This window comes from Fusarium oxysporum, chromosome 9, assembly GCF_000149955.1.
Source record: "Fusarium oxysporum f. sp. lycopersici 4287 chromosome 9, whole genome shotgun sequence".
Taxonomy (NCBI): domain Eukaryota; kingdom Fungi; phylum Ascomycota; class Sordariomycetes; order Hypocreales; family Nectriaceae; genus Fusarium; species Fusarium oxysporum.
In genome coordinates this window covers 1,479,166-1,498,738 of record NC_030994.1, presented here as the reverse complement: position 1 = coordinate 1,498,738, position 19,573 = coordinate 1,479,166, and the positions used below count along the sequence as shown (strand labels likewise).

The 19,573-nt window shown below is 48.3% G+C and overlaps 4 protein-coding genes across 5 annotated transcripts; 3 read left to right on the top strand and 1 right to left on the bottom strand.

Moving 5' to 3' along the window:
* Positions 1-491: 491 nt before the first annotated feature.
* Positions 492-9,556, top strand: FOXG_20040 (serine/threonine-protein kinase TEL1). The gene is made up of 5 exons (XM_018400317.1): positions 492-1,889; positions 1,948-2,285; positions 2,331-6,795; positions 6,843-9,283; positions 9,341-9,556. The coding sequence occupies exons 1-5, from the start codon at positions 619-621 to the stop codon at positions 9,358-9,360; spliced, it is 8,535 nt and encodes a 2,844-aa protein (XP_018246590.1). The 5' UTR covers positions 492-618; the 3' UTR covers positions 9,361-9,556.
* Positions 9,557-9,848: 292 nt separating this feature from the next.
* Positions 9,849-13,452, top strand: FOXG_09372 (uncharacterized protein). 2 transcript variants are annotated; one of them, XM_018388511.1, is made up of 3 exons: positions 9,849-10,700; positions 10,751-12,660; positions 12,717-13,452. In XM_018388511.1, exons 1-3 carry the CDS (start codon positions 10,170-10,172, stop codon positions 12,772-12,774), a joined length of 2,499 nt encoding a protein of 832 aa, XP_018246588.1. In that variant the 5' UTR covers positions 9,849-10,169; the 3' UTR covers positions 12,775-13,452. The 2 variants fall into 2 exon arrangements, with proteins under 2 accessions (XP_018246588.1, XP_018246589.1); XM_018388512.1 differs by having other exon boundaries at positions 9,849-12,660.
* A 71-nt stretch (positions 13,453-13,523) lies between these two features.
* FOXG_20039 (uncharacterized protein) lies at positions 13,524-14,952 on the bottom strand. Its single transcript, XM_018400316.1, has one exon. The coding sequence runs from the start codon at positions 14,576-14,578 to the stop codon at positions 13,964-13,966; it is 615 nt and encodes a 204-aa protein (XP_018246587.1). The 5' UTR covers positions 14,579-14,952; the 3' UTR covers positions 13,524-13,963.
* A 2,251-nt stretch (positions 14,953-17,203) lies between these two features.
* FOXG_09371 (uncharacterized protein) lies at positions 17,204-19,560 on the top strand. Its single transcript, XM_018388510.1, has one exon. It carries the CDS (start codon positions 17,312-17,314, stop codon positions 19,313-19,315), a length of 2,004 nt encoding a protein of 667 aa, XP_018246586.1. The 5' UTR covers positions 17,204-17,311; the 3' UTR covers positions 19,316-19,560.
* The last annotated feature ends 13 nt before the right edge of the window (positions 19,561-19,573 follow it).

The window sequence follows — 19,573 nt, the reverse complement described above, 5'->3', positions numbered from 1 at the left end:
ATATCTGCATAATACGTACAGCAGGCACAATCTTCAGTCGCGCTTTCTGGCGGATTTGTGCACCACCTGTATATTTCAGCTCGTCTTTAGCTCCGATGACGATTTGATATTTCAATGAAGGAGGAAGAAGTCTTTGTGGCGGTCATATTTACTCCCGCTCATTATGGCTTCGTCTCATGGATTTAATGTTATGAATCTAGCGCGTTCGTAACCTATGGATACTGATGCTCTCTTAATGGTTGCAACTACTAACATGACCGATTCTAGGTGATGTGAAGGCCGGCTCAGTCAGAGATAGAGAAAAAGCTGTAGACGGTAAATGTGGTACTTGGTTTGGAGAGTTTTGCACTGCTCAGAACTTAATGGTAGCAGGCTTACTGAGTTAGCACCTTGTTGGGCAGCGGGTGGAAAACCCTGGCGGGTTATGCTTACCTGAATAGCCCTGTTCCGCGAGTGATGATATCCCAGTTTCTCGGAGTCTGCCAATAGAGTTAGTCATTTGAAGCTATTTTCAGTTTTGTCCTTCGGGAGAAACCTATTTTCTATGACAAGAAGAAATCTCAAACAACAATAAATGCCACGACCTCTCGGCTGTCAAAATGTGCTGATGCCGTACGCATGACAGTGGGACGTGGTAACCCAAAGATTGGACGAAAGACACTTCTCGCCATCGTGGACCACATCACTCAAGTTCTTCCGGGGCCTAATGACGATTTCGTGCCTCCTTTACTCCAGGACTACATCAAAGCTTTGACCGAGGTGCTTTCCAGGCCGGCTCACGTAGAGATTCTCGCCAGGAAGGAAGGCCATCCCTGGGAGCTCTGTGTTGGGTTCTTCCTCAGTGTTGCTCAGTTCTTGCTTCCTAACGAAGGAGATGTTTCGACCCTCGCATTGGCCCGAGCGTCTCCGGCTTTGGTTCGATCATCACCAGCTCCAGGATCAGCAGGCTATGGTCGATCTGGCGGACGATCAACTCCATCCACCCAAAGTCAGAGACGAGTTGCCCCTGGTGAGGGTGGCTTACTGAAAGATGTCTTAGAAGGACTGTACTATCTTGTTGTTGGCGGGAATGCACCCCTACTTCGGCAGTTCAAGGATATCACGCCAGTAGTTCTCAGAGTCTTGAGCCTCAAGCAAGTCAGTCTTGGCTCTTTGCAGACTCTGGCATTCGCCATCATCAATGCTATTTTCTCTGCTACTCATGCTGATGATTTGGAGCACGCCAGCTCTCTGGTGCAAACACTGGTGCCGCTCATGAGCTACTGGTGGAGATCAGAGAAGGTATCTCAGGATGAAGTCATCCGCGCGTTAAGAATAGAGATTTCTAGAAGTATACTCTTGACACACCTTCACATAGAGCACTTGGCTCTCAGGTCGTCGGATGAAACCATACGCTTGGACTTGGAAGATTTGGTAGAGAACATCTGGTCTGAATACTCAAGGCGTGGTGAAGCATTCCGCCTCCAAATGAGCGACATCACATTTGCCTTATCCTCGTTACCCACATATGGCCTACAACTGGATGTTTTTGGCCTCCGGCCACATAATGTTTATGGCGAGGGACATTGGGCTATCGTCCAAAACCTGGCATTCCTCGAAGGCATCATGGCACTGCCTCGTCTGAAAAGACAGGGAGATGATAATGGTGAACAAGATGAGCAACCGCGCAAAAGACAGCGAACTCGTCAAGATAATTCGAGTCGCATCCGGCTCAAGCTGAAGGCTGTCGATGTCTCAATCTGCAGGACTGCCCTGCAGTTGATCCCATTTCTTTTAGCTCATAATTCATTAAGCCGTGAAGAACTTCTCGACTTATTGCCAGATTTGATATCATTGGCGAATGACAAGAACCCGGTTACAGCTTCTTGGGCCCTCATTGCTTCTGCAAGGTAAGATCACCCGTTCGCTGGGCACTATCCCGACAGGACATATTGCTAACATCATCAGCTGTATTGCTTACTCGAAAGGCTGCCATGATCAGGTGGACATGTGGCATCAGCTCTGGCGGTTCGCCATACGATCTGTCAGTCTGCCAGGAACGAGCCGAGCGGCCGCTGTGCTTCTACACCAGCTCCTTGAAGCAGATGTCCTCCCTTATCACACCATTTCGCAGGACATTAACAACATGGTTACAACTGCCGATGTCAGTGGACCTAGCACCTTGAGTGATGCCTCTATCAGCTTGATGTTCCATGTTCTTAATCTACGGAACGCGAAAGTCCCGAGCGCAAGCCAAAGTACATGTCATCATATCATTCGATGGGTATTTTTAAGATGGAACCCAAGTGAGTTTGTTGTCCCGAACTCAAATACATTCTAACGCCCCGTAGATGAATCTGCTTTCGCATCATATAACTCCTTGCACGTTCAGCCAATTCACTTGGTGAACCTCATTCGAACATGCTGCGGAACAACAACTCTGGAGTTGACCTCCCACCCGGCAGCTCCAGGAGGCCCATTGACAGAGACCTGGAGTTCATTCAAAGAGATTGAGTCCTTCATACGGTACATACTCCTATCGGAAGATGTATCTAACAATCCCGCAACAGCCGGGAGTTGCAGCTTTGCAAAGCCCACAAACTCACCACCATTGGCGGATGCCAACACACGTTATGCTTCCCAGAAACTCACCCTCGAACTCTTTTACCCTAAGTTGGGTGAACTGATGGAGCTTTGTACGTCGTGGACAAAGAAGATGAATGAAGGCGGTATACAAATCTCTTTTGATCGCTTCCAAAGTCTTGTATCAGCCTGTTTGGCGGGCACATTGTTGCTACCATTATTTGGCGATATCAACTCGACTCAGTCTTCGTCTGTTGAGTCAACTCTCAAAGAAATTCTAGAGAAAGGAATGAACTCCGCCTTGACGTCCGTTGAGCCCAATGCGTTTGTCGATTCAATCCTGCGAGCCGTCCGGCCCATTATGCCTGATTTAAATACGACAAGCCTCAACAGGGCTCTTACAAACAACCCTGGCCTTCTGCAATTCTTCTCTCGAGTGTGGAGCTCACTTGGAGAACAAAAGGACCAGACGCATCATGACAACAGCATCGACCTAATGGACATTGACGAGGACTTTGACTCACAAAGTAGCAGAGCAAGTTCGATTCATGCGCCAATGGTAGTCCCACGTTTCAACATTCAGATGAAGTTAGATACGCAGGCTTTCTATACAGAAACGAGGACGCGGCTGCATTTCTTGTCTATAATAAATGACGACATTGGGCAAATGGGCCTCATCCCTGATATCTACGTGGAACATCTCATCAACTTGCCGGACGATGATTTACTCATGTGTCAAAACCTGCTATTAGACATTTTTACCTCTGATCTCGTTGTTACCCCAGACAACGCGCTTGCTATCATCGAAAGACTTGGGGAGTATATTGGTCAGCCTGATTATCAGTGTGCCGAAGTTGTGTTAAGCACCTGTATTGGAGTGATTGATGGGCTTCACCCCATTTGGCTGAACGATAAACGACATCTTTCGGACCGAGTGGGTGATCTTTATTATCACTTCATCAAAGTCTGTCTCACATCAAACATATTCTCGCCAAGGGCCCAAACATCTATGGTTCGATTATTGTTTACCCTGCTCCGAACCAACACAGAGTATGGCAAAGATCAAGGCCTTGATTCGCCTCGAACATGTTTACTTTACATCCTGAAGAAAGGTCCGATGTTGGTCAAATTAGCCATCTCCCGGAAGATCGCTAGCGTTTTCGATCTTTTTGTTCTCAAGCTTCACGATGAAGTTTTTGTGGATGTGCTGGACAGTTTACCAACCAACCCTCTCGATACTACTGGCATCGCATTCCGCTTGCTAGTCTTGTCAAATCTCGCCTGCCGATGGTCGACATTGCTTCGGAGATGCACATATCACATTTTTGAAACTCCAGGAAAGATATTGGACTCAACTCATTATGCAACTCGATGCTTGATCAATGTGTCAAACACGCTGAAATTGGAATCACCAAAAGCCTTGTTCCGCCTGTTCTCCCGCCAACTCTTGTATACCTGGTTGGAACGTGATCCGATTGAGGATATCCCGTTCTCCATCTTTGGCTTCGCGACACTCGAAGATCTCCTCAAGTCAGCCCAGTCCGAAGCCATTGGCTTGACAGTAATGAGAGGACAAGACGAGGCATTTGCAGAGGTGTGCCGCAACCTAGGAAATTCTGAAAGCGACCTCGTTCGTCAAAATTTCACTACCGCCATTGCATATAGCATGATCTTTGGTGACTCCAATGGGGGCGAGGACAAGGAGCGAGGCGAGGCACATATCAAAAAGTTGCTCGGAAGTCAAGTGTATATGGACTCTATTTACATCAACCTTGTTGATATAGCGGCCCTCTTCTTTGACCTCATCGACCAAGAAAATTCTCTAGAGAGGGTGTTTGCCAGGTACAAGCTTGACTACGCTGGCGAGATCATGGGTGCCGTGAAAGCCATTTCTCATTCACCTGCTGAGCTGCCAGCGAACCAACAGCCAATGTTCAAGGCTAAATATCTCATCCATGAACTTCACAGGCTCTGCCAAAACACGGAGTTCCAATTTAACGACCTATGGACGCCACCTGTGGTTGTCTCGATCGCTCGAAAGCTTCTCAATACGGTGCATCCAGCTTTAGGTCCCCTGCATGCATGCTCTGTTCTTCGAAAGGTTCGAGTCTTAATTTCCCTTGCTGGGCCAGTCGCTTGGGACTCTTATCCCCTGGAAATGCTCCTGAACGCAACCCGTAAGTTTATCACGGACTCGGAGTGTGCAGATGACGCACTCGGAATTAGCCAGTATCTCCTGGGCCAAGGTGCCAAGCATCTCAGCAACGTGCCATCATTTCTCGCTGGTTATGCCCTGTCGACCCTCGCGTCGCTCCGAGTCTTCCTGGAATCAAGTCAGTCGAGCACTACCCAGGAGAGTCAGTTCAAAGCAACTATGAGCAAAGCAGAAAAGTTCCATGGATGGTTCAGCAAGTACCTCGAGGAGTATGACTCGCCAATGTTTAAGGATCTTGCGCAAAGAAGTGCCTTCAAGTCCATAACACAGTCTGCTGCTCGCATTCGATCTTCTGGAAATGCTGAAAGAGGCACTGCGGAGAGCAAACTATTGCTGGATATCTTAGACGACGATGGCGCAGATCACCAGCTTCTCAACGATTCTTCTCGGCAGCTAGCTCTCGGTCTTCTTTGTGGCGACTTTAGCATTCCTGCGTCAATCAAGGACGACATCATCGAATCTGACCATGATGCTGTAAAGCATTCTACGGCTGTATGGAAGAGCTGCGATGCAGAAAATCTGAGCGAAGAGTATCTAGCATGGGCAGGACGAGTTGTTGGGCGAGCCTTTTCGGCTTCCGGAGAGATTCCAGTCAATATTCTACGCGAATCACATCTTACTCGCTACCAACAAATAGCTCCAGGATCAAATGGCTCAGAGATGGGAATACTTTACCTGCTTCAGGACCTCACCTCAAATCCCGATTCTGTTACTGCTGGTCTTGCCGAAGCTGCTCTACGATCCATTGTCTCAGATGCCGCTATACTTGAGGATGAACCACTAACTGTAGCTTGTCAGAAGAGTCTAACAGAGTCTCTCTTAATAACTTCCCAATGGGGCTCGCACAGATCTCCCCCGTCTGACAAAGCCCCTGTTACTCCTCCTTCTTCACCAGATCAGCAGGACGTGTGGTCTGTGGAAATCACTTCGAAAGAATGGCTCCCGAGCCTGAGCGCACACCTTGCCCAATGTGTTCCAGAGTCAATCATTCTCTCAGTCCTGGCCCCTATTCTCGCCAGGGTTGAGCACTTTGCGGAGAGCGCGTTTCCCTTCGTTGCTCATCTTGCGCTCTACTTTCCGATAAATCAGCAACACTCCCCCAAGCGCCCATTTTCTGTGGCGATCAAGAGCTGGCTGAAATGCACTGATCCTAAAGCCAAAGAAAATCTAAAGCTACTCATCAACATGCTTCTGTATCTCAGGACACAACAGTACCCCAAAGAATCTTCAATAGCTGACCGATCGTATTGGCTCGAGGTGGATTCCGCGATGGTTGCATCAACGGCGTCGCGATGCGGCATGTATAAGACCGCTTTGCTTTTCGCTGAGTATGTTACTCCTGAAACCTCGCGGTCCTCAAGAAGGTCCTCGGCCGCAAAGGAGGTGGATATGAGCGACACTCTCCTTACGATCTTTGAAAACATCGATGATCCAGATGCATACTATGGGCTACCCGAAGAACCCAGCCTTTCTAAGGTTGTCGCTCGCGTAGAATATGAGAATGATGGTCCCAGAAGTCTTGCATTCCGAGGCGCCATGTACGACAACCATATATTTTACGGAGATCCAATGGCTCAGTCAGACGAACAAGCTTTAGTCAGAGCCCTGGGTACACTTGGGTTGTCAGGACTCTCGAACTCTCTTCTTCAGACACAACAAAACATTGAGTCATCCCCGGCTGCTCTCGAGGACACTTTCAATACTGCTAGGAAATTAGGGATTTGGAACCTTCCTGCTCCCTCAAGTGATCATCACGCGGTCACAGTATACAAAGCGTATCAAAGTATTTCTCAGGCAGCCGATATTGCGAATGTCCGAACAGCTGTGCATGAGGGCTTCAGTCGCACGATGAGAAGCTTGGCTGCCCTCGACCTGAACGCAACTTCATTGAGAAAAAGACTTGGAGCTTTGGCATCCTTAACAGAACTTGATGACGTTATAGGGGTTTCTGACACTGCAGAGATGGATGGTCTCATCGAAAAATTCAAAACTCGAAGCGATTGGATGCGGAGCGGACTGTGAGTATCCGTTATTATTCGTAGAGCATGCTATTAATCATCATTAGGTACGGTAGTGTCAGCCAGATCTTGTCTTGCCGTGGGTCTACGATGAGCATGGTCAGTCAGCAGAATACCCTTCGAACAAATATCAAGCTTTCCGCGGCTGCTGCACGGCATATGGAGGTAGAAGCAATGATCACCGCATCTCAGATCTATCGTTATCACCAAGCGACACAAGAGAGCCTCAGAATATCCACTGGGCTCACCAAGCTCATCCCAACATGCGCCGCCTTAGACATTCATGTTGACGCAGCGGTCAACATCGAGACAGCTAATTCTCTCTGGGATTATGGTCAGATGAGCACATCCATCCGTATGCTCCAAGGCATCGATAGAGATGCTTCCCTCAAAAAGCAAACTCTGCCGATCAGCCGATCTGACTTGCTTTCGAAGATTGGGTATCAGGTTTCTGTCGCTCGCCTTGAAGAGCCACATGACATTCAGAAAAACTACCTGGAACCTGCACTCAAGGAGCTCAAAGGCAAAGGCCAAGGTCGGCAAGCAGGTGCTGTATTCCATCAGTTTGCCATGTTCTGTGATCAACAACTGCAGGACCCAGATGGCCTGGAAGACCTGAAAAGACTTCAAAGTCTAAAGAAGGCCAAGGGCGATGAAGTGTCAGAACTGAAAACCCTAGTCAGCGGTACAAAGGATACTCAGCTGAAAACCAGATATTCACATGTCTTGAACAAGGAGAAGCAATGGCTGGATCTTGATGAGCAGGAACTGCGGCGAGTCGAGCAGACTCGCAGTGAATTCGTTCGGCTGAGTCTCGAGAACTACCTCCTATCTCTTATTGCCTCTGATGAACACAATAATGACGCCCTTCGTTTCACGGCTCTTTGGCTGGAGCGATCAGAAGAGGAGACTACTAACAAGGCGGTTATGCGACATTTGTCTGACGTGCCAACAAGGAAATTTGCTGGTCTCACCAATCAATTGACATCCCGACTGCAAGACCAGGACACCTCATTCCAGAAATTACTGTTGGAGCTGGTCTACAAAATCTGTGTAGACCATCCTTATCACGGGATGTATCAGATCTGGTCTGGAACCAAGGCAAAAGCGCAGCAGAAGGATGACGTAGCTGTTCTACGTGTCAGAGCAACAGATCGTGTTGCGAAACGCCTTGCCGAGACGCAATCTGTTGCCAACATTTGGCTCTCGATCGACAAGACAAGCAAATACTATCACGCTCTTGCCATGGACCGGAACCCGAATAGGTACAAGTCGGGTGCGAAGATCCCGCTCAAAGAGTCTTCGCCCGGGCACAACCTCATTAACTGCTTGATAAAATACCGAATTCCATCTCCAACTATGCACATCGAACTCTCCCATACAAAAGATTACTCAAAGGTCCCGATCATCTCCAAATTAGAGCCCACCATGACCATTGCTTCAGGCGTCAGTGCTCCCAAAATCATTACTGCCATTGGAAGCGATGGCGTGCGCTACAAACAGCTTGTCAAAGGAGGACATGACGACTTGCGACAGGATGCTATCATGGAACAGGTCTTTTCGGCCGTATCGTCTCTGCTGAAGCTTCATAGGACGACTCAGCAGCGCAACCTAGGAATCAGGACATACAAGGTATTGCCACTCACTGCATCTTCAGGCTTGATTGAATTCGTCCCCAATACGATCCCACTTCACGAGTTCTTGATGCCCGCCCATGAAAGATATTACCCAAGAGACTTGAAGGGCTCCCAATGTCGTAAGGAAATATTTGGGGTCCAAAGTCGGACGGTAGAAACTCGAATCAGCACCTATCGCAAGGTCACGGAGAAATTCCATCCAGTCATGAGATACTTCTTTATGGAACACTTCATGGATCCAGATGAATGGTTCCTAAAAAGACTAGCGTACACCAGAAGCACTGCGGCTATATCGATGCTGGGACACGTTCTTGGTTTAGGAGATCGACATGGGCACAACATTCTCTTGGACCACAAGACAGGGGAAGTTGTCCACATTGACTTGGGTGTTGCATTTGAGGCTGGTCGTATTCTGCCAGTACCGGAGTTGGTCCCCTTCAGACTGACAAGAGACATTGTGGATGGGATGGGGATCACCAAGACAGAAGGCGTCTTCCGGAGATGCTGCGAGTTTACGCTAGATGCTCTAAGAGAGGAGCAGTACTCAATCATGACAATCTTGGATGTGTTACGGTTTGATCCATTGTATACGTGGTCGATCTCACCACTTCGACTTGCCAAACTTCAAAAGGCGAGACACAACGACGAAACCCCAATGGACGATGAACAAAGCGAGGCAGAGACGAAGAAGGGCAAAAAGGCTGCAGGTCACGTCAATGAACCATCTGAAGCTGACCGAGCTTTAGAGATTGTGAGGAAGAAGCTTTCGAAAACGTTGAGTGTGACTGCAACAGTAAACAAGTTGATCAACCAAGCCACCGATGAGCGAAATTTGGCAGTGTTGTATTCTGGTAAGCTAATAAGATGTCACCAACTTGAGTCCACAACTAACAAACCCCTTTTCCTAGGCTGGGCAGCATATGCTTAAGATATTTGGTAGTAGCCTACTTGAGGCAGAGAGAAATGTAACACCTACCATGTAGTTAGCGACATACTGAGGACTGAATCATAATAGACGGCACAGCGAATGTAGGTATATCACATATAGCTCAAGCCAGCTCAGGACGTCAATTGCATTTCAATGTTATCAGTGTACATTTGAGGATACGGTGATCAATGAAGAATGATTTCATAAATGCTCGCTAGCACTCGGGGAAGTCCAAGCTATCAAAACGTAGATGTAAGTCGGGAGTTGCTGATACCCAATGATTACACTAAGTAAGCTTACAAAGTACTTATACTGAATTAATAAGAAGAGCTCGGAGAGTTGAACTTGATTCAGAGAAGGCTTCGATGGAGCTAGAATGCCAATCTTGTGTCCTTTCGAAGATTGCGATTACATTCTTGTCTTGTAAAATCATGTATAGCACGCAAGTTGTTGCATTGTTTTTGTCATACAAACCGATGACGCTCTTTAAGCCGGAGATAGATGGCGGTAGCTCCAGTTTCTTATCTTATCATGGACACAAGCACCTTCAATCAACATACCCACCTCATATATTATTCAGACTTGCCATCATCCCCAAGAGTATTGCCTTGACGCTTTTTCGATAGTTCATTTTCGTTTGATTCTAATCAAGAAATATTCTGATAATACACTTCCCGCCTACGTCTGCTCACGATTGAATACCGCAACCAAACACCGGACAGTCCGAGAAACCGAGGCCTGCGCGACAGCTCTTCGAACGGTTGTTCCAGGCCTCGTTCTTTTCTTGATATATCGCCTGGGTTCACTCCATGCAACCGTTGGCGTCGGAAACAACCTCTCCCTCCCGGCGAAGGCCGCGGTTAGACTCATCGTCCTCAGCATCACCTCCCCTTGGCGCCTCCAAGCGAGCGCGCTTCGAAATGACCACCGCCAAAGCGCGGGGCAAGCTCCCCGAGACCATCGACCTAACGCAGCCACCTTCTGCGTTCAAGCCTTATGCTGGTTCCAAGAAGCTTGTTATCAAGAACCTACGAGCGCCCACGAGTCGAGATACCCAGGTCGCGGAGTACTATAAGCGGACGGAGAAGGAGCTCGAGGATTCCCTAGAGGCTGTCTTTGCGGGACGGACACCTGATGTCCCCTTAGAAAGGCTGTACAGGGGTGTTGAGGATGTCTGTCGAAAGGGGGATCCCGCGAAGGTGTACCAAATGCTCAAAGAGAGAATTGATGCACACTTGCAGCGGATTGTGCTACCTAGAATCCAGAAGAATGGACATGCTTCGAACCTCGATACTGTGAAGAGCGCACTAGCGGAATGGAAGACTTGGAATACACAAACAGTAGGCTGGATGTTTCTATATGGGTTTGAGATGCTAAGAATTACTTGCAGATATTGATCAGATCAACATTCAGCTACCTCGACCGAACATATTTACTACAGAAGAATCTTGCATCTATAAACGATATGGCGATCCAGCAGTTCAGAAAGATGGCATTCCCATCCCAGACTCAGGCCTATAAAACCTCCGTCGGCGTGAAGCTAATCGCAGGTGTTTGCGATTTGGTTGAGAACGATCGAAGAGGCATCGACCAAATCGAACCTGCATTACTGAAAGATTCTATCATGATGCTTTATGTTTTGGAGGTCTATATCAAGCACTTTGAGCCCTACTTTTTAGAGCAGTCTGAGAGATACTTCAAAGAATTTGGCGAAGCTTGGAGCACATCAAGTCTCAAGGACTACATTTTGGTTTGCGAGAAGTTACTGAAAAAGGAAGACTATCGCTGCATCCAATTCAACCTCGATAGTACGACAGAGAAGCAACTTATGGACTCTGCGCACACCCATCTCATCACCAACTACTCAGAAAAGCTTCTCAACGGTGGCAACCTGGCGAAGCTGCTGGCTGATAGAGAAGTTGAGTCAATGAAGGCTTTGTATGATTTGCTTCGGTTATCAGGGATCCAAAAGAAGATGAAGGATCCATGGGGCGACTACATCCAATCAACGGGTTCGACAATCATCAGCGACAAAGACAAGGGTGACCAAATGGTTTTGCGCTTATTAGAACTCCGTCGATCACTCGACCTGATGATTCGAGATGCTTTTAATAAGGACGAAGACTTCCTTTGGGGCATGAGGGATTCTTTTGGGAAGTTCATGAACGACCGCAAAGCTGCCTCTTGCTGGGACACGGGAACATCCAAAATCGGCGAGATGATCGCCAAATATATAGACATGCTTCTGCGAGGTGGCTTGAAGTCACTACCTAAAGAGCTCCTGTCAGATGTGAAAGATCGAGCGACAGCTGAGAAGGAAGGTCAAGCCAGCACTGGTGATGAAGATGCTGAGCTTGATAGACAGCTTGATCAGGCGCTCGAGCTGTTCCGCTTCATCGAGGGCAAGGACGCCTTCGAGGCATTTTACAAGAAAGACTTGGCTCGGAGATTGCTCATGGGACGAAGTGCCAGCCAAGATGCTGAGCGCAACATGTTAACAAAGCTTCGAGGAGAGTGCGGTGCGAATTTTACACATAATCTGGAACAGATGTTCAAGGATCAGGAACTCGCCAAGGATGAAATGGAGTCTTTCAAGCAATGGTGTCAAGGCAGTGCTGAGCGCAAGAATCCTCTGGACCTTTCCGTCATGATTTTGTCCGCTGCTGCATGGCCAACTTACCCGGATGTTCGTCTCAACCTGCCGGATGAGGTTGCTACGCAGATCGAGAGGTTTGACAAGTATTACAAGAATAAGCATACAGGACGAGCCTTGACGTGGAAGCACTCATTAGCTCACTGCTCCCTCAAGGGCATCTTCGCCAAGGGGCCGAAGGAGCTTCTTGTATCTGCATACCAGGCTGTGGTTCTGATGATGTTCAACAGCGTGCCGGCTGACGGATTCTTGGCATATGAACAGATCGCTACGGGAACCGGTCTTTCAGGCGGTGATCTTGATCGCACACTTCAGTCGCTCGCTTGCGGCAAAGCGCGAGTGCTAACCAAGCACCCGAAAGGTCGTGATGTCAAGCCTACTGATACGTTTACTTTTAACAAAACGTTTACGGATCCCAAGTACAGAGTCAAGATTAATCAGATCCAGCTGAAGGAGACAAAGGAGGAGAACAAGGCTACACATGAAAGGATCGCTCAAGACCGACGCTTTGAGACACAGGCAGCCATCGTTAGAATAATGAAAAGTCGCAAGAGCATGGGTCACAGTGACCTAGTGGCAGAGGTCATCAACCTGACGAAGAAAAGAGGTAGTGTTGAGCCGGCGGCGATTAAGAAGGAGATCGAAAGGTATGTGACACAATACGTTAATGATACTGTCTGAAGGTGGCTAACGCTAGATGCAGTCTTATTGAGAAGGATTACATCGAAAGAGAGGGCAATTCCTACGTGTATCTGGCATAAGGCTTGTATAGTAATGGAGATTAGTGAGGCAAGGCTATCAGGCTCAACGCTGAAGACGGCAGTAGAAGGGTTTATAGGTATAAGGCAACTGCATGCTACAACGACACAGACATGTATGTACCTATACCAATGAATTTGATTTTTATATCAGAATATGACTCCACCTCGGAGCAAACGACGGAAGCCGGGAATCGAACATCGAACAAAAAGAAACGAAGCAAGGGGGGACCATAGGCGGCAAGGTAAGTAATAGTTGAGTAACATATTGTTAACTGACTGAGCTACTTCGCTGAATGAGTAGACAACTACTTTGATATATAACCAGGTGGTTCATGTCTGCAAGAAGCCGATGATTGGTGAGAATGGTGCGTTGGGGTTGATGGGGCGTGGGTGCCTAGAGGGCTGAAGTGATATCCTTGCTATTTGCGAGCTTCACCAGTTCTCCCAAGCTTCTTCAAACTACTCTGAGCTTAAGTGATTTTCATATGAGACAGCTTTGGTTTCCAGACGTGGAAAAACGTCAATGGGTTGGGTATGTAGACTCTCTAATTGTAAAGAAATCTTGAGATGGAAATATGCCTATATCTATAGCATTTTTGCAGGATCAAAGTCAACTAGGACAGAATTAAAACTTAGAATTACAAATGTAACAGCAATATCAATTAAGAAAGTCTTGCGAGAGTAGTAAATTCCAGAAACGATTTCTTCACTGAGTCAGCAGCCAGTGGCAGGGACTACGAGTAGTATAGGTTTGAACTGTCAGTGTTTTAACACCTTTAAAGCAAAAATGAACTAAGTGATTGCGGTGGAGATATAACACTAGGTTTCTCAACACGGCTTGAGAAATTAAAGCCTGCCTTTGAATACCCTAGGAGGTCGAGTATGATAACCACAATGCATCTCCTTACAAGCTCCAAGTCACGATGGAACTTGTAGCCTGACATGCAATGACCTGCGTCTCTGTATGAGCCCGTACATTCGTCAATATTCAGAGCCAAGGGGCTTCAAAGGGCCCTGGACAACATGATGATGCTGCATTGTTCCGTGCCGTTGCCAGATCTGAAGACCATTTGATATCTTAACATCGTGGGAGAGGAGGGAACAGGACTATCATCAATCCCAGCAGATTGCTATGGATGGCGGGGAAGCGAAAATCGAAGAGTAAGTATAGTTTACCAGTGCGAATCTATTATGATGAATCTTTACCGGCACAATGAGCTGTGCTCTTTGAAACAGACGAGTTACATAAGAAGATTAACACTGATGGATGTATCGCAATCGCGATATAGAGGATTTCTGGTATTTCTAGGTTTATTATTCTGCAATAAGACGAGAATACTCGAAATTCTTTCGATCTTTTCCCCTGCACTGAACAGACGTGCTCTCTCAGTTGCTGACTTGAGCAACTCGTTAGAGGTGCCTCATCGATCCACGTCACCAACGCCTCGGAAGAGCAAGAAGTGCGCTTTAAAAACTGGGAAAACAGATTGGAAATAGAAACCGAGTCATGGAAATGGTAGTCGTGGCTTCTTGGGAAGAAGACAGGACCAACACGTTCTGTTGGGCTGACGAATTCGGCCTCGAATGAGACCGACAAGGCAATTGTGAGGCAGAAGGTTGAAAAGGCCACCCTGAGACTCACCGACGGCATTGAAAGGAATAAGAAGGAGAGTCTAGACTTGACACAGCATTCTCCTGGCATGTCACCAGTCATACAATGCTCTGAAGACAACAAGTTTTGGTATCTATTTCGGCCTCCAGACAAACATATAGTAATTGCAGGCTTAGTGGCCCCATGGGACATTGGGAAGACATTGTACCACTCGAGATCTTGGTGCTTTACATCGGGCGTGTTTGAGACAATATGCCGGCATTGCCTGAATCTCTACCGACTAGTCACCTTCTGGAATGACCGACAAGGGTACGGAGATATTGGATGATGTACGTGTACCGATGCTCTGATTCCTAGGGATGCATTCTGAAGGCAAATGATGTTGTCGGCCATTGACGAATGTCGCTGGTGTAAACCAATAACCAAGACTTGCAACCGGATTAACAAAAAGAGTAGTCGGTCGCCCTCAGACCAAGAAAAAAGAAAAAGCAAAGTAATCGACCCCTCACGAGGCATCCACAAGGCAGCCATGTTCGGGCGCCCGGCCAGAGTTAGCAGACATGAAATTGAGGGTGTGAAGGAGAAGCGCCTCGAGTATTCCGTCGCAGAAGATATAACAGACACGCCCGTTCTGAGTTGAATTCTCATGGAACTCGGGCATGTCTCAGTGTAACCTCAGTTGACAGGCGGCCAGTTGCCTGATGATCGACGTTTGTATCGCCATCGGGAAGAATTGATATATTGAACCCTCTTGACAGGTCACACGGCCACGCGGTAGACACGCCTTTGTACTATCGCCAACTGTATTATGTGTTGCCGTGCCGTGCCCTGCTATGCTATGCTGTGTTTTGCTGTCTCAGATCAAGACTGATAAAACCCGTATTCATGTCTCAGAATTCATACACAATTCATAACGACTAAAACATGAAACATGTTCACTTTCGCCTCATTTTGTTGTCGCATTGTATCTCGACGTATAGAAACTCATAGAGGCCATCCATCATCAATAGCCTGCGCCGCACATGCACTTCTAGACTGGGTCATTCTACCTCCGCATCATAATATGTTCGACATACTCACATAGAGTTGCAACAGAACTAGGGCGCTTTTCGAACAAGCTGCTGACTATATCGTGCATAAGATGGGATGGGCCGTGACGCGGTGTAAATGGATTGCGTTACCACCATCTACACTCTGGACACTCTCACTTCCAAGGCAATCAAGGCTGATTGAGTTATTATGCTTCAGTCTCACTTCGCGCGCATTTTCAACCATGTTAATCCTAAATGCCGCTGACTTGGCGATCCAACAGACGAAGTATCGTATCTAGAACCGTAATCCGCACTTTAGCACGACTGTCTGTCTGCCTTGCGAGAGATGGTAATCAATGACCATATCAACCAAATATGCACATCATTCAGCTCACTACTGTACATTCTCTGCAATCACTTGCATACCCGACCTTCCCGTGAGGCTATTCCTTAGTGCAAGTCTCAACTTGTTTCACCGATTCCTCGATATGTCCAACCCGGACCTGTCGGTCTGACATTCGTGCCATGGCGGACAAGGCCTAATCCCACGATAGACTACACTTCTAGATTGTGGCGATGCGCTGCGTCTGTGTCTGTCCTCTCGTCCTCAGTAGCACAAGCTTCGGACATATCGAACGACATCAACACCCAACGAGTTTGTGGTGATTTTTTGAGTCCAGCCATGGTGTATCCGAGGCAATTATCTGATTCAACAGCACATCAATGCAGGGCCTCTTTGAACTCGAACAAATGGTTACGCAGCGTAAAAGATCTCCAGATCACCGTGTTAAACTCTCACCGGGCGACCGAGGGCCGCAGAGTAACACACCCAGACACTTAGTCATAGTGAATAGCATAGCATAGCTAGCATGGGATGCTGTATCTTAGAAACGGCGATCGCATCCTGCATATCTGGGCGCTGACAGAACGGGCTGTCGGTGTCGGGTCACAAATCGTCTCAGGCCAGCCTCTCGGCAACTTGCCTCATCGTCCATCGTCGGTCGCCATATCGAGACAACATGCGGTAACACATAATGGAGGCGCCGGTTGAAAGGACTATCTTGAGTCGTTGGATCCTGCAGATTGCCTGATGCAAGTCAGTCTGGCCGCGTCGACCAGGCGAACGATGCCGTATCTCAGCAGAGGTCGGCAAGGAATGCATTTGCCGATTACCTAGTTCACCTCGGCTGAGAGTCTTATTATAGGCTTATTCATGATGTCGCAATCAATGTGCGTAGTTGGCTTGCGCCAAGCGGTTGTGCTGTTGGTGGAGGTTAACGGGCGAACCGCCAACTCGAGCGCAGAACGACCAATGTATGGTTCGCCTTTTAACAACAACCTTCAGTTTCTCAGTAACACAAACCCGACTTTCATCATCAAGAGTATTCATCACTGCCGTATTGTGTCGGGATACCAGATCAAGCAACCAATGCCAATACGTACTTATCTTGAGCAATGGATATTCAAGCTCAAATAGACCCTCACTCGCCCTGTGAGTTTCCCACGGAGATCCAGAGACACTCCCAATTCAGCTCGAACAAACAGTTATTCATTTCCTCATCTTTGCAAGCAAAGAAAGCTTTCTCCAACTGCTTGACACACCTGCCTCAACAAGGCTGTACTGCGCCACTCCTTGGTCTTCAACCTTCCATCCGCCCCCCATCTTCTTACTAGGACGCATCCCTTTGCTATTTCGCCAGCCTCACTTTTTATTTTGCACAAGTCTTTGGACCCAGGAGCTTTCGAATCCCCCCCCCCCCCCTCCCCCCCCTCAAGCTGCGCCCACCCAAGCTCTCCATCTCCAGTCGTATATATCATAGCCCTATTCTTCCTCTCAATCGTATCAATCCCAGAATTGGAATTCCCCATTCACCTAGCACATACCAATCACACTATGGCTGGTTTTCCTCCTGTCGGGGCTATGCCTCAAAAAATCCCAGCACCAATGCATCATACTCAAGCTCCCCAAACACGACCTTCAATGCCCCAGCAGAACGGAGCCCCCGCAGGACTTCCTGCATTCATGCCTGCCAACACCCAGCCCTATAGCCATCCTCCCGACCCTCCCATGTATCTGCGGCGGCAAGATCCTGCTGAGATCAAGAATGCCCGAAGCGGGGAGCCTCCTATGTACAGAGCTCTCCGCCTCGAAAAGACCCCTGGTGCCTCCAGTGGTGGCAAGGCACGGGATACAGAATATGACTGGGAGACCATCACTCGTACAGACAAGAATATGTCCCAATCAAGGATCAAGGAGAGGATCGAGCACTTAGATAAAACCACAAGATCTGTCTCAAAGAAGAAGCAAGACAAGAACGAGACTATCCAGCTCCAGCTCGACAGGGCTCAAGCTGATCTGACCAAAGAGGACCGTGACTTCCGGTTCTACTATAAGTTGGCCCAGATCGAATCAGAATGGCGGGCGGCAGATGATCCCAGACACCGGGATGACAGAAGTGTACGAAGCTCCAGAAAGCATAGAAGCCACTCGAAGAGGAGCAAATCTCCTAGGCTCGAGAGAGTGGCAATCAATGCATATTTCCAGAGGATGCCCGCCGATGGTCGGCATAGCTCCAGAACTCTCGATACACATGGATCGATGAGACAGCCAAGGCAAACCCAACAAACACCTGCCCAACCACGAATGGGAGGGTTACCCTCTGTTACCCTTCCCCAAGGATTTGTGCCCCCTCCTCCTACTGCTGCTCCTGCTGTTGCAGCCCCTGTCAGACCAGCGCCTCCTCCAGCGACTGATCCAAGATTGAACGGCCAACTCAGGCCTCCTATGGGGGAACAAAACGTTCCTCGTATGCCCCAAGCCCACTCCCCTCGACAAGGTCCATTCAACAACGCACAGCAAAGTGTCATGCCACCTGCAGAGCCAGGAAATGCGGTCCCTCATAATGCAGGTGTCGTAGCACCAGTACCAGCACCAGCACCAGCACAAGGACAAGTTCCAGTTCGACCACCCCCAAGACTACCAGCGATCAATATCCCCATCGACCGACCACCACATGGGCCATTGCCAGGGGCGAAGGCTCCTCCACAGATGCCATCATCAGGTCCCGGTGCACCCAAGACTCCATTCGAGGCAGGCAATCGCTCACCAAAGAAAACGGCACCAGAGTCAGGGTTCAATATTGAAGAAAAGGTCAAGGTTTATCATAGCTCAGGCCGAAGTTCCTCGCCATCTGATGGTGACGGTGACGAGTGGTCAGAAGATGAAAGCGAGGACACAAGGCCGTCGTCCATTGGTTCCGGTAGCAGCCCGCAACGGGGTCGAGGGCGTAGCCCGAACCCGAAGCGTATGCCTTCCGATCATCACGAAAACATTATCATCCAGGATCCTCGCAACCTCAGAAAGAATGCCGAATATATGGCTGATGACCGCTCCTCTCAACATTCTGATCGGCAGCATGTGCGGTTCAATTCCCCCGGCCGTCGCTACCGTGACGAAAGTTGCTCGCCTAGAGTCGAATATCATTCTCCCCGAGAACAGCCATGGAAAGGAGAGCCGCCACGAATTATCCAGGCAGCAAGACTTAGCGTCCGTCATGTGCGCGGCACTGCGCCCCGACGAGATGATTCTCATGATATCAGACCTAGTCGCACCGACAAGCCGCTTGAGCGAGCAAGATTAGATGACGGCCATCGTGAGCGTGACGTTCGAAGAGACAATGATCGCTTCAAGCATATTGAAGAGGATCTTCGACGGCGCCGTGAATTTAAGGAGAGGCGAGAAGATCGAAGGCCCGACGACTACAAGTACGTTGACCCTGAACCTCGCTGGAGTGATCGACGGGCTCGAGAGTATATGAGCCACAGGGAGCCACGTTATTCACGGCAGCATCATGAAGATCGTGAGGCTTATAGGAGATACAGTGACCGACGAGACTGACAGCATGAGTCGGCAGTCTTCTTTGATGCAATTACTGTGCTTTTACACAATGTTTGAATAGGATCAGTTCTTTTTACTGACATATGGAATGGATTATATGACGCTGAGGTCTGGGAATGGCGTTTTTATCGTTTCAAACGGATGAAGCTGAGTTGATAATTCGAAATCACACTTATCTTGGAGCAAAACATGAATATTATAATGTCAAACATTTTCAGTGCTAATAATTAAAATTGTGCTTATGGTTCATTAGGTATG

Coding starts and splice junctions, on each gene's coding strand:
- FOXG_20040 (XM_018400317.1), top strand. CDS start 619: ATGACAGTGGGACGTGGTAACCCAAAGATTGGACGAAAGACACTTCTC. Junction 2,286..2,330: donor ATTTTTAAGATGGAACCCAA/GTGAGTTTGTTG, acceptor AACGCCCCGTAG/ATGAATCTGCTTTCGCATCA. Junction 9,284..9,340: donor TTTGGCAGTGTTGTATTCTG/GTAAGCTAATAA, acceptor CCCTTTTCCTAG/GCTGGGCAGCATATGCTTAA.
- FOXG_09372 (XM_018388511.1), top strand. CDS start 10,170: ATGCAACCGTTGGCGTCGGAAACAACCTCTCCCTCCCGGCGAAGGCCG. Junction 10,701..10,750: donor AGACTTGGAATACACAAACA/GTAGGCTGGATG, acceptor AATTACTTGCAG/ATATTGATCAGATCAACATT. Junction 12,661..12,716: donor ATTAAGAAGGAGATCGAAAG/GTATGTGACACA, acceptor CGCTAGATGCAG/TCTTATTGAGAAGGATTACA.
- FOXG_20039 (XM_018400316.1), bottom strand. CDS start 14,578: ATGTCCCATGGGGCCACTAAGCCTGCAATTACTATATGTTTGTCTGGA.
- FOXG_09371 (XM_018388510.1), top strand. CDS start 17,312: ATGGCTGGTTTTCCTCCTGTCGGGGCTATGCCTCAAAAAATCCCAGCA.